The sequence below is a fragment of the Schistosoma haematobium genome, chromosome 2 (genome assembly GCF_000699445.3).
Source record: "Schistosoma haematobium chromosome 2, whole genome shotgun sequence".
In the NCBI taxonomy this organism is placed as follows: Eukaryota; Metazoa; Platyhelminthes; class Trematoda; order Strigeidida; family Schistosomatidae; genus Schistosoma; species Schistosoma haematobium.
Genome location: NC_067197.1, coordinates 45,277,824 through 45,291,883, shown reverse-complemented (window position 1 = coordinate 45,291,883; position 14,060 = coordinate 45,277,824). Strand labels below are relative to the sequence as shown.

The 14,060-nt window shown below is 37.6% G+C and overlaps 1 protein-coding gene across 1 annotated transcript; it reads left to right on the top strand.

Moving 5' to 3' along the window:
* Window positions 1-9,499: 9,499 nt before the first annotated feature.
* ARF4 (ADP-ribosylation factor 4) lies at window positions 9,500-12,725 on the top strand (the record flags this gene model as incomplete). Its single annotated transcript, XM_012939510.2, has 4 exons — window positions 9,500-9,601; window positions 10,979-11,169; window positions 11,204-11,401; window positions 12,636-12,725. Exons 1-4 carry the CDS (start codon window positions 9,535-9,537, stop codon window positions 12,723-12,725), a joined length of 546 nt encoding a protein of 181 aa, XP_012794964.1. The 5' UTR covers window positions 9,500-9,534.
* Window positions 12,726-14,060: the final 1,335 nt, after the last annotated feature.

Genomic DNA, 14,060 nt, shown 5'->3' with positions numbered 1-14,060 from the left:
GTCGATGAAGACTCACAACCTCATCGACTGATTTGCCATCCTTCCCTAATACCCTGCGTCTAACCTCACTATTATTTATTTGGTGAACGCAGCAGACGCCAGCAATATTTCTGAGGCATCTGTGGTCAAATACTAGTGGCTTGCGAGTGCCTTCTACTCTTAATGGCCATGTTTCGTTGCCGTAAATTAAAACAGAACGGACTGCCGCGCAGTATACTCGTCCTTTTATTGATAGACGGATATTTCGCCTTCGCTATAGGTGACGTAAGTTGGCAAAAGCCAAACGAGCTTTTCGGATCCGTGCTGAGATTTCGTCAGACACCAACCCATTAGGGCTGATCAGACTTCTAAGATAAGTGAAGTTGTCGACGCGTTCGACTACTTCACTCCCTATCCTTAGTTCAAGTGTTGACGCAGACCAGTCCTGAAGCAACAACTTGCATTTAGAGGGAGAGAAGCGCATTCCAAACATTCTGGCATTGTTGCTCAGTGCTACCAGAAGACTCTGCATTTTATCAGCGTCTTCACCAAACAGGACTATATCATCTGCGTATTCTAAGTCGATAAGTGGGCCTCCTAGAAGGAGATCAATACCCGAGAATTCAGTAGACGAGAATGTTATTTCCATCAATAGGTCTATAGTAAAGTTAAACAAAAATGGAGAAAGTGGACAGCCTTGACGGACACCGGAAAAAAAGCTATGTAACAAACACAAACATTACAAAAATCGATGTGTGGCGGAAAAATTCTGTTAACAACTGAAAAATAACGACGCCCACGATGCACGAAAACATGTAATATGTGCTCTAGAACCCGTCGCTCGACTTCCTGACCGTCCCGTCAAAATGTATCCATCTACTTTCAAACGGGTGACGTAAATCCAACATACAATTCCCCTTTGATGAGCAGGCGTACACAAATCATTTTACGTGTACTTACTTCTTGGTGTTAAGTTATGGTTCAACATCTTTAACAGAGTCCATTGTGGAGTGTCTAACGACTTGATCCCATTAGTTCTGCAGAATCCGATAGTCTTTATGATTTGGGATACCTTGAGTTCTACCACACTTGGAGCTTATAACCTGCTAAAGAATCCGGCTTTTCCAGAGAAGCCAATTTCATCGCCATATGAATCTGTCAAGGAATTGCTACCTAGTGACGTACAGTGTGTTAAATTTGAATGCAGAGATAGATCGAAGTTTCATGAAACGATGTGACATAATGATCAGAAAGTTGATGACTTTACACTTGGACTACAGAAACAGACCGCGAAGTGCGATTTCAGAGGCCGATTAGAAACTCAACCTCGTGGTCAGTTGGTTGCTGTAATAAATATTTCCGAAAGAGAATTAATTCAGAAACCCAAAAACTCATTCCAAGAAATAAAAGCAGCACTTTTTGATTGTGAGATGGTGCATGAATTTCCAGGATGTTAGGAATTCTACTTCATAACTTAGTCATTCTAATCCTATGCGTACTCAAAGTCATATATATAGACGTTTAATTAACGATCATCGTTGTTGTTATGAAAACATGGATAACGATTCATTGGGAAGTTTCAAAGAAATTTTCAGAGATGAGCACTAGTTTCGCGAATGCTTATCCTGTGGTAAATTTCACTTACTTGATTCATGTGTCTGCGACCATGATGAATGCTTTGTTTGATGAAATGAGGCACATCCAATCTGTTTGTAAAACTACAGTTGAGTTAGCCCCAAGTATTACTTAATATTTTACTTCGGATTCTTTTAATCTGGGTGATTCTTATAATCATATACTATCCTTATTTACGACTTCCAGTGGTCCAGTTCATATTCAAAGACAATTACATTTGTCCAGTGGTGCTTCTCACAATTGTATTATTGATACTGGTAGTATCAAATCCAGCATTTCAGTTGGAAAGTTGTCATTATATCCTGGTGCTACAATTAAACCCACCAAAGTTTCTATTTCCATTATTACTGGTTGCGTAAGTCATGCGTGAATCCTATATTTGATTGTTAATTTGTTTATGATTGTACATCAACTCGTACGTTAATATGGCTTACAAATAATTTTGCGTCATGTCATCTTTATAACATTCGGATTTGACTATTCATACCATCGCTAAAATCTTCACCATACCCATTATATTCATCATTTCTGTATGTATCCGGGTTATGTATTTGGCTATGAAATTCGTCGTCTGGGCAAACGTTCAACATGGTTAGGACCATAGGTGATAAGAAATTTACCACCTTGTGATATAACCGTACTGCACCAATGTAGTAACTTAACTGTTGAATAGTTGTTAGCCAGATCACTGTTCAAAATAGAAAGTCTGAAGTTCATTATTAAAGATTACACCAAATGAGTGAATATTTCCATCAAGGTTTGTAATGTAATCAAATAAATGAGCTTCACTAGTGTTTATCAACCCCTTTTGAATTTATGACATTTCGAAATTGTTGAATATGGACAGATTATGAGGTATCAAAGTTATTAGGCATAGAAAAAAGCGCTACTGGTTTTCCATTAGCGAATGCTCAACAAACACTGCAACTAGTTACTCGTGTTGGCTTTTCAACATCGTCATAAATCATTTTCAGGAATTAATTGTCATGTAGTGTGGTCGATGTAATTGATAAAACTACTGGTTGAAAATCCATCATTTAATAACTGGTAATTATTATAACGTAGTGTCGTTTTTTCGCCAGGCAAATCTCCTGTAAACTGAAAGCATAAGTGTCGAATTAACTCCAACACAGACTGAAGTTCATGACAATAGTCGAAGTATGATTACTGGAGGTAGAAATTTTTTTCCATGTGACTTAAATATTTTATCAACTAGTTAGTTTGTAGGGCGCACCATAATCGGATTATCAAATCATCCTGTACATCTTGTGCATTTTACTTCTGATATGCAAACCTTGTAGTCCATCCATCAATTAATATATATCTAGCGTGAACTCCCTCTACAAATATACTAAATAAGCCTTAAACCGTTTACATTAACACGTTTTTATCCTAATTCAAGTATAAATACTCAACTGACACTCACCATCTTGCTCGGCAACTGAACATCTAAACTCTTTCTGTAAGATCCCTTTAGAAAGTTTCGTGTATGAAAATCCCTCCAAGTACACACTGTTGTGGATTTATGCAATCATTCTTATAGCACACAATTGAAAATAAAGTTTAAAATGAGTTAAGACCAAATAATAATAATGATGAAAGCCAAAATTAAACAATAATAACTAATGGGTCAAATAACTACAGTCTAGGGATCTTGATTATGCAGGTTAGTCTACTAGGTCGTTTACACCCAACTTTGAGATTGATGTAAGTGTAATAGCTTCAAAAAACGGCCAATACAATGTAGAAATTACAGAAGAGTGATACAACTATAAATCATGTAGAGCGATTCACTAACACTCCATATTTGATATAACGTTACGTTACTCTAGATCATCTTGTTGTGCTTCATTACCATTCACAGAGCACTTAATTACACAGAAAAGTCAGATATTTCCTTATTATAACGCACTACTGTTATGTCTCCCAGAATGTATTCTCCCGTAAATAACTTAAAAACTGGCATCACTAACGGAAGCATCTGAAATCAACAACCACTTTGAAATGTGATCCCTAATCCACGAAGACTTGTACAAGTTACCATACGTTTCAACGCGTAATTTCATACTGTTAAACGTAGCAGTCGTCTGTACTCATTCTTTCTTATGCAATTTTATCAATGCTTTCATAATAACCATTCAAATTTTTCCTTACTGTTCTTTGCACAAGATTTAGAGGATGAATATAATCAGAATGTTATACAATCTTATCATTCCAAACTTACAGTAATTGACATAATTTGCAGCAGTGGCCAACATTTCAGAATATAATATCTAGCTTGTAAAAACCTACACAAATCAAACTAGACTCAGAAGTGTTAAACATAATAGTCACATTCACAGACTTTTGTAAGTCACCATTCACTGCGTCTCTACCACATCATTAATGAGTCACTAAATGTAAGGTAATGGTATATTTGATCTAAAAGACAGAATTTTTCAAATATCGGACGAACGAATATAGTAGATATATTCAATCATACTTGATATATCTCTAGATCACACACACAACTTCTATCTAAAGGACCGACTTGCATTCAATTTTATTTCATCCGCGACCATTCTTACACACATAACTGATTCGCTTTAAATACTATGCTAAGATTCATATGATGGGCTTTATTCTGTACTTCAAAGAGACATCAGACTAATACCGGGAAGACTTTTCTGAGGTAGCATAGCAAAATTAGTCAATATGTCAGAAGCAAAGTAGCTACAACAGGTTCGGGGACGACGCTAATTTTCACTTAATCTGAGTTTGTTGTCCTTCATTTGGATAATGTTTAGTGGATGATTCGGCGTCCTATAGTAGTCGGTGTAAATTGGTGGAAAATTCAGTATTGTATTGTAATCCCTGCATATGCACTCTTTAATCATAAATAAAATTGCTGGAAACAACTTTCATTATTTGATCAAAACGCTTACTGAATAAAGGATGGGAGCAAGAGGAGAACGTCGACCTCAAAAAAAAATTCATTCAATGGGAGAAAATATAAAGCACGATACTTATATAAAATAAAGGAATAAATGACTGTGTTGTCTTATTCTGACGTTTCTATTACCATAGTGGGTTATCTGTTAACCGTTATTCGCTTACATTTAAATTGTGCAATTCCGGTGATCATGGACGTCCACAATTCTGAGCGCTGCTACTGAATGTCCGGGTTTATTATTTCACATGAACCTAAATATTTAAAAATCGTGTTACGTTGATTTAGGGCTGGTATATCTGACGTGAATGTGTAGAATTATGGTCTACTATGATATTAGTACTGCTCTAATAATAGACCTAATCCTAAATTTGTAGATTTGTCATGATATAACTGCCTAATCTATAAGATCTTACGTGGAAGTCACACCATCGACTACACCAACTCACTGTATCGTATCAATTACCAATACATGATGTAGAACAAGGTTAGGCTAGAGAAAGAACAATATATTTAATATGAATAGAAGATATAAAGTAACATTGAGATGGACCACGCCTGCATGGACGAGCCATGCCATCCGATCAAACCCAGTCCATTCAATTCCTTCTCCGCGCCTTCTCCATTGTTAGGTATTTCTCCGTGCTAAATATTGAATATCTATTTTCTGAGTAGTCTTGTGTTCAGCTTTGAAGATTGTGTGGTTATGGTCCAATGCCACTACAAATGTTCATCGGGCGTAACTCGATAACTTTCAGCTAATGTTTGTTGGAATCACTTACCACTGTGTTTAATCTTGTCTTTATGAATACCTGAGCCTTTACGTTGTGCTCATTATGACACTTGCCAAGCACAATATTGATCATATCTTACTAAAATTCACACAACTTCAGGCCAAAATGAGACTTTTGACCCGTCAATATTTGGTAACTAATCTCTGAAACTTTGTATTTGCGGCCTCCGCCGTATACTTCCTGATCACTCTTGTTTTACAGACTTAATCTTCGCTTCTCACTTAACAATAACGCACGAAATAAAAGTCCATACACATGTTTGTTGCGAGAACTTCGTGAAATCCCAAGGAGTTTCCCAGTACATTGAAGGAAGTCACAGTACAACAGAAATGGATAGTGTTGATGCCAACATCACTCGGACCATTTACCTGGAAGAGATACATATAAGAAGGCAGTTACCGTCTGAATGAAATATGGCAATCAATAGAGACACAAACAGATAAACGGAAGACTACAGAGGTATATATCAGAAGGAGAGAGAACGCGTCTTTTCACGTAACACTCTTCTAGTCAAGTTAGAAGCCAGAAGTAAAGGGGTTCAAAGATATGCTTGGAAAGCTATCGACGTGTCGACAAGTGTTTGGTCTGGGCTGGCTAGTAGTTGCAAGAGATGTGTAGCAGGGCGTTCACACTCGCGATCTGTTGAGCAAGTGTGACCAGACTCCTAAAGCTAGGATGTGTCCGGTAAAACTAACACGGTCAGCATCCATGTCAAGAACTTACAAAATCATTTGTTTTGGAGATTTATTTACCACTTCAGCTCACTCGTACATTAGTGGGGTACTGATGACTGTAAGGCGTGGCCAGCAAGCAATTTAAACCCAACGACCGTGTCGTTGATGAATGCATATGCGATAGCTTAATATGTACAACAGTTTCTGGTCGCCTTTCCGTGAAATTTGGAACTATGTGTACAATGTAACAATAAAAAACCTATGATAAAAACTTCGATCCATTGTATTCTTCGTCGGATTTTCACCTTTTCCAGCCTTCCTGGTGAACTAAATATGAAAAGTCTAAAAGCATGCCGAAATGCAATCTTACTTGTGCAAGAATGCAAAACGTGTAAAGAAAATCTGGTATGGATGCGAACAGACAACATGAGATAGTGTTAAAAAGATTTTGATCAGTGGTTTAGTTTCGGTTTTTTGAGAAACAACACACATGTATGTATGTGTTCTAAAATATCTGTTTTTCGACACAATAATACAAATAAGCGAGGTACAACAAAACGTTGTGCAGTGACCTATACGCAGTAGTCATTTAAGTGTTCTGGAAACCTAGCCCATCTTCTGTAGCGCGTTGTTTTTGGCCCCTTTTCGGATAACTGTGAAGTTTTGACGTATTCGTTAATTATCGGGGATGGTATCGTAGTCGTGAAGCTAGTATCCGTTCACTGTTCGGGAGGAAAGTAAATATAATTAGGGTTTCCTTCTAAATGAGTGACCTCAAGACATTCAATGCTGGTTCCGTATGTAACGATAAAGTGGCACTTCGGTTTACGATGGAGGACTCCGCAGAGTCTTCTGTGTGCGGATAACAACGTACAAAAACGCATTTACTTTGTCGTAAGGCAGGCTAAATGTAAACATCAGTTGTCTGGGGTCGTGTGGAATCAGCTTTAACTAAAGGTAGTGTTCGTAAGCCTGCTCACGTTGTAAGTTAGATTTACATTCATCGAAAAAGATAAATGGTCCAACAATTCTCTTAGGAGTTTGAGTGTCATTCAGCAAACCAGTTGTTTTGCGATGCATCTAACTTCATATAACGCTGTGTTACAAGTGCCGAGCAAAATGAATGGAAGAGCGTCGTCCTATTATGACGCGATTGCAGCTGAGAGTGAAGCTTTAGGCTGTCAATGAAAGCTTCTCATCAACCCGTTTGCTTGTGGGTGGTAGGCAGTCTTTCGGAATCGCGTGATTCCTACTAGTGTAGTTAGACAATGGAAAAGCCCATATTCGAACTGGCGTATTGGTAGTTGATGCGATGTCGAAGTTCACGACTAACCATTCGACTAAGGTGCAGGCCATTTTTCAGCAGTAATGTCCTCAATGGGTACTGCTTCTGTCCGTCGTGTGAAACGGTCTACATATATTAGAAGGTAAGAGCATTCGTTTCAATCTGGTAAGGATCATACCAAAACAAGTGTCGATAGTTTTGAATGAACCTAAGGGATATTCGTTGTGTCCAATCACTTTAGATTTTTGACAGTTTACACACGAGCGTGCTTACCCCCTTATGTCTTTATTCATATCAGGCCAAACAGAGTCTGCGGTGAGCTTGATTGTTGCTCGAACACCTGAACGAGAAAGTTTGTGCTACGTTTTGGAGATGATGCGTCGATATTGTTTGGATCCTAAGGGACGATTACAACCTGTAGGTACGTCACGTAGTGAAATTCACTTACCTGTTCCCATCTGTTTAATAAAGAGTTTCAAGGTTGTCGAAGATAACGTGCTTAGTTTCCTGATTGTGGTCGGTTCTTGGTAATACAGAATGGTTGCAACCTTGATTTTCAGAGGTCACATGCCTTGAGCACCAATCGTGTGTCCGAGAAAATCTAGGAAGTCATTTCTGATTTGACATTTTCGAATGTTTGCAGTAACGCCGTGCTCTTGCAGTCGTCCGAAGACAAGGTCCAGCAGCAATCAGGGTTATCTATCTCTCGTGATTTAGAGAAAGGTTGTTTACATTAAGCTATCTGCTAAGGAGTTTGGGATCGTCTACGGTCATAGTGAACACGAAGGTAACGTGTCAGAGTATAACAGAGTTCCGTAACGTCATTTTGTGTCGTTTGAGGTTTTTATTTGGCTGAATAGACCTTGGCGTCTCAAGTTCTGGCGATCGCCGAAATTCGGTCGGAAGATGCAGCCAACTCATCTACGGCGTTGTTTCGAAATGAGGCAAGCATTGCTCGCAATCGTTGAGGAAACTTGGACAATAAAAATGACCAAACGGTCCATAGTCGGAGGTCCGTTGGCCAATGACCGCCCTCATTTATGACATCACGCTTGCCATTGAACCGTGTTATAGATCGATCTTATTGAGCAGTTGATCCAACCTTCGTCGATCGGTTAGTTCCCTGCGTCTGGGAAGAGATCTTTTTAGAGTTTTGTAAGATTACGAAATATCTCTAGGGAACATACTAGGTGTGACAAACCTGTTCAATTTGAACGGTAGTGCCTTCACTACCGTGATGAATTGTGAACGTGGATCAGTCACGCCGTGCTTCTGGAAGTCAGCTTCCGAGTAGCAGGACCAGCCTCCTATTTTGTTGGGCCAGAATGGCATTAGCTGGGATGACGGTGGCCTAAGAGTCTTGATCTTGAGTAACCTGGGAGTCTGTTCGGTCATGACGAATATAAAGTATAGCAATGAACAGGAAGAAAAATCGGTAAACACGTAAAAAATTATCGAAGCATATAAAAATCAAAGTATGGAAATGATATATAAAGTCCCAACAAGGAACACTCCTACAGTTTACAAATAGGTATATCAGATTTCGTCGGGCTCAACACTAAAAATGCCACAAGTATTTTGAGTCTGACAATACCCTAACTGGTAACACTTATAATCAAAACGAGCCAACCCAGTTAAATCAGGAGTCAGAAGCAAAGAGTTTAGAAGATATGTTTGATAAGCTATCGATTTATCGAAAAGTGACTGATATGAGCTGACCAGCGGTTGTCGGAGAAGTCGGGCACGGCATACCCACTCATGATCTAATGCAGATGCGTGACAAAGCGGCTTCAACTAAGTGAGTCCATTAAAACTAATGCGGTCAGCATCAATTTTCGAAGACTTACAGAGCTATTGATTTTGGGGACTTATTTACCGCTACACTCATATGAGGCTAATGTATAGTTGAGAGATTTTGAAATCATATCCGAATCGAACAGAAGGTTCAAACTGTTCTGATAATAAAAGACAGAGGATGAGGTTAGTTAACACTAACTCCTCAAGGAATTCAGCCGGTCGTAAAAGTAGATGTATTTCGTATGGACTTCAGTGAATCATTTGATGTGTGACATAACAAGCTACTAGTGAATTTGAAATATCTGGCAATTTTCGGACCTCTATTAAAGTGAACTAGATTAGTACCACTGAAGACTGAAGTTAGAGAATGAGCTTCATTGTTTGAATTATTTAGTGAACGAACTTTAAAGGGTTTGCGTTACGGCATTACGTGTACGCATCATGGGTCTGACAATCTCATCGGTCTTCCAAAGATTATTTGGGAAGAAGTCCATGAGGATTTTAATGAGTGAGAGAGACCAGTTTATCTTTTTGTGCTATTATTGTGTATCAGATCTTTCAGTGACAACATACCTGATATAAGTGCTGTTTTTCTGTATATCGAGGTTCAGCTGGTTATCTTATTGTTATTAACGTATGTAAACTTTTAGTTACACTCCGTTATTTGCTTCAGACCATTAGTTAATGCTCCTCTGTAGAACCGAGTCAGAAACTATATACACATAGGATACAGGTTGTTGAGCATTTTCGCCTAGTACTTATTTCACTGACTTAAGAGCTTTCTGAGTAACCGTTCAGTGTTGACATTAGTTTCCCTGGCCCTTTAACGCATAGAATTTGGTTCAGGAACGTACATGTTTCTTATGGTCCCTTAATACGCCGGACAAATTCTCCTAGTATTAATATAGATCAGAAGTGCCAAATTGCTTTGTACGTTGTGTAGTATTCCACACTACCTTTAGACATATATGTAGTTAGGCGTATGTCTATGTTTTTGACACTACACGAGTAAATTAATGGTTAAATACCTACACCACGCTAGCCGTGTTACCTTCGTACCACATGACATTTTCTATTTGGCAAATGTGAACAAGTTTTGTGTCAGGTGTCTTTTTATGGGGAAGTGTGTGTATATTTCACGGTGGTTGCACAGTAGCTTGAGTAGACTACGCTAATCACTACTTGTGTGACTGCACCATCTATCGTATCTAGGTAATAACGCAATGTGAAACTCGCATATTATCTGGAACAGTCGACTTCCAAGTAGTAAGTCTCATTCAATCACCTTTTCAGTTGCTTCGTGAGTATCATTATTTTCTATACAAACTGTGACTTAGGTCCAAGTGTATAATACCATATTTTATCAGTTGTTTGTTTATGGCGATCACTTGTTTTCATTTCTGTTCTATGGGTTGAAAGTAATTTAATTCCTGAAGTTCAAGAACCTTAAAATTAACATTGTAGATATTAATTAGATATAAAAATACGTTGTCTTTAATATAAACAGATAAACACTTGTCTTGCTATGCATCACAAACTTGGTTACAAGTAATGTAAACCTTTAAAACCATCTACGAGTTTATATATTTGACCTTTTACCACATTGATGTAAAACTTTTCAGTGTCACATAGTCCAAATGAAGGTAAAATAGATCTTATGACCAATCGGATAACACCTCGATGTGTGTGAAAGTTGTGTGTGTATCTACTCTCAATCACCAAGTCGGATAAGATTTTCTTTAAACGTTTTTCTGGAAATCCATCTGGTTTGGCACACTTCAACTAAAAGCTTGTAATGTCTTCCATTTTGTTTTTTTATTTTTAACCTCGGTTGTTTTGTCCATGTACCTTTACCACATAAATTAATCTGTTTTGATTTTTACAGTCGGACTTGATGCTGCAGGGAAAACGACAATACTGTACAAGCTTAAGTTGGGTGAAGTAGTCACAACAATTCCAACAATTGGATTCAATGTAGAAACTGTAGAGTACAAAAATATTAATTTCACAGTATGGGATGTAGGTGGTCAAGATAAAATTCGACGCCTATGGAGACATTATTTCCAGAATACACAAGTAAATTTGATGTGTTTATCACAATACGTTCCAGGGTCTCATATTTGTGGTTGATAGCAATGATCGTGATCGTATCAGTGAATCTGCTGAGGAATTGAATAAAATGCTTTTGGAGGATGAACTACGAGATGTTGTTATTTTAGTTTTTGCAAATAAACAAGATTTACCGAATGCTATGTCTACTGCGGAAGTTGCTGAAAAGTTGCGTTTACGCGATATTCGAAATAGACCTGTAAGTGGATAAATTGAATTTTTCTCCTCATTTTTTGTCACTCCTTTATTAACATGTAGTTATGTAGTTTTATTCACCTTACCGTGTAACGCAGCTGATTTTTGTTCAGTATTACTATCTGTGAATCAACGTATATGAAATAAAAGACTAGGATAGAACCGTCCAATGTGATTCTAAAGTGTTTTTGCTGAATATGAGATTAGAAGTTAAGATCACGTACCATTTTATTTTGGAAACGAGCAATATTTAAGTGTGTTTCAACGATATCAGCAGTAGCCGTTTTAATACCAGATGGTGAATTGTATAATCTCGTTAAGTAACACGTTTCGAATAGACTAATCAGGTAAAAGTTTTTCAAACTGTATATCACTTCTCCACAAATGTAGTTTTTAAAATGAATTGCAATGTATATAGATCATAAGTACATTTTACTTAATCGCTAGGGAACTAACTTTTAATGGCCATCTGTATGCTTCATTTGTCTCTATTAGCAAAAGTTCATCCTGCTCTGTTTCACTAGTCTTGCCTATCATGTCAGATAAATTTAGTCCTTGCATTTCTTTGGTTCGGACGTCCAACATACTACTAAACCATCAGCCAACTCCGCGTGTTGCCGTAGACGGTGGTTGGACATGCGTATTACATGTCCTAACCATTATGTAGTATACTTTCTGGCCTCAACATTGACCACTCGATGATCCTATCGTGCATGAGAAATTAGTGCATAGTATTTATTTTCAAATACTAGTAACCTACGAGTATTCTCTATGTTCAGAAGCCGTGTTTCATAACTGTAAAGTAGAGCTGAGTGAATTAGCTGTCGATATATTCGTCGTTTCGGTTGGCAGGTAAACACCCCATATACTGCAAGTAATGTACGTCGGCACAAGTCAACTGAGCTTTCTAAACTGGTGTCGAGATTTCATCAGACCCACTTACCAGTGCTGATGATACTCACGAGTAAGCTGATTGATTTGCTCAACTACTTCAGTATTTTATGTATTTCGCTCAACAAACTTAAAGGAGCAATCTTTGATCCTGATTGTCTTACTACTACAGTAAAGGTTCACCCAAACTTGATAAGATTTATTTTTCATTTGTAGTAAATTCTACAGATAAGCCATAATTCAATTCTTATTCACAAACTACATAACCATATAGTTTAAGTTATGTATATCATTAATGTACATATCACGTTGTTTTGTTTCTTTTAAAAATTATGGTCTTAATTTAGTGGCATATACAACTTGCTTGTGCTACTCAAGGTGAAGGACTATTCGAAGGATTAGACTGGCTATCAAATGAGTTATCTAAACGATCCTAGGATGTGAAAAACTTTCCATATTATTATTATTATTATCATTATTTATTTGGAACGAAATTACAGGTGTTTATCACCATTCTGTAAAAAAAATACTGTTGTGATTTTCTGTTCATGTTGCCTTTTTAATAATCCCCTCTTTTTTTTCTCCCCTCACGATTATATTATGACCTATGACTATGAAGAATGAGAGATTTTTTGTGGTGCATATTTTTCCCCCCATGTATATGTGTGCGTGTGCGTGTGTGTATGTATGTATGTACAATGACTGGTTGAGTTTTGATCATTTTTCAATGAATAATGATAGGATCTATGTTTTCATCCCTAATGGTGGTGTTCCTATGCGATGGTTTACTAAAATTACTATTTTCGATTATTTCCCATATTAATTTTCTATAATATTTTACTTATATAAATATATATACATATACATTTGTATTTTGTGTGCACATATCTTTTAGAATATAGACTATAGGTAAAAAGAGGTAATGGGTATCTATGGTCATTCTTTAATCATAGTGCTTGTTTTTTTAATCCATTCCTTTTTTCTAAATTATAATTCGACTTTTACATGGTTGTTGTTGTTTTCTCTTTCGCTTATGCTCGGTTGGAGAATATAAATGTGTTTAGAGTGTATACTAGTTATTCTGTGCAATCACAATTGATTAATCACTGGGTGGTGATCAATTTCATGCTTGTCTAGTCCTTATTAGTGCAGATCGAATGCTATCGATCATGTTCCAATGCGGCCACCAGTCTAGGTGACTCGACACTGCGGGCACTACATATTGAGATTAGATTGTGAATACTTCGAGCAACCATAGGTTACTGCTTCCAAATGCCCTGGTACGACCGAGAGTGGGGAGATTAAGCTCTCCTCGAAATGCTCTCACATGGCTATGTACAATCAGAATCAATCACAGTGTCGTAGGTGTATATACTCTCTGTCCTCCCTTAAACCGTGAGATTAAAATTGCTTTATATCATTCTTTCTACGAACTAATTCTTTCTTCCTGTGCTATATCCTTATTGCAATCTTTCTTTTATATATTACCACCTCTGAATTAACTACTTTTATGAATTCGGTGTCCATCTTGTTGTGTTAATGAGGTATGGCAACTTGGACCGATGCATATATGTGCCTGGTCCTACGTTGTAGCTGACTGACTGGCGACGCACATACAGCCACTGTCAGGGAAGTCCTACTGATTGCATTCTAGCGGTGGGAGTGTTGTCTACGAAAGTGAGAGAACGAAAAGCGGATGTCCGGCGCTTTAACCGGGTTGGTGGATACAAAGGGTTCACCTAGGGGAGTTGGAAAACCCTAATTTCAAACCA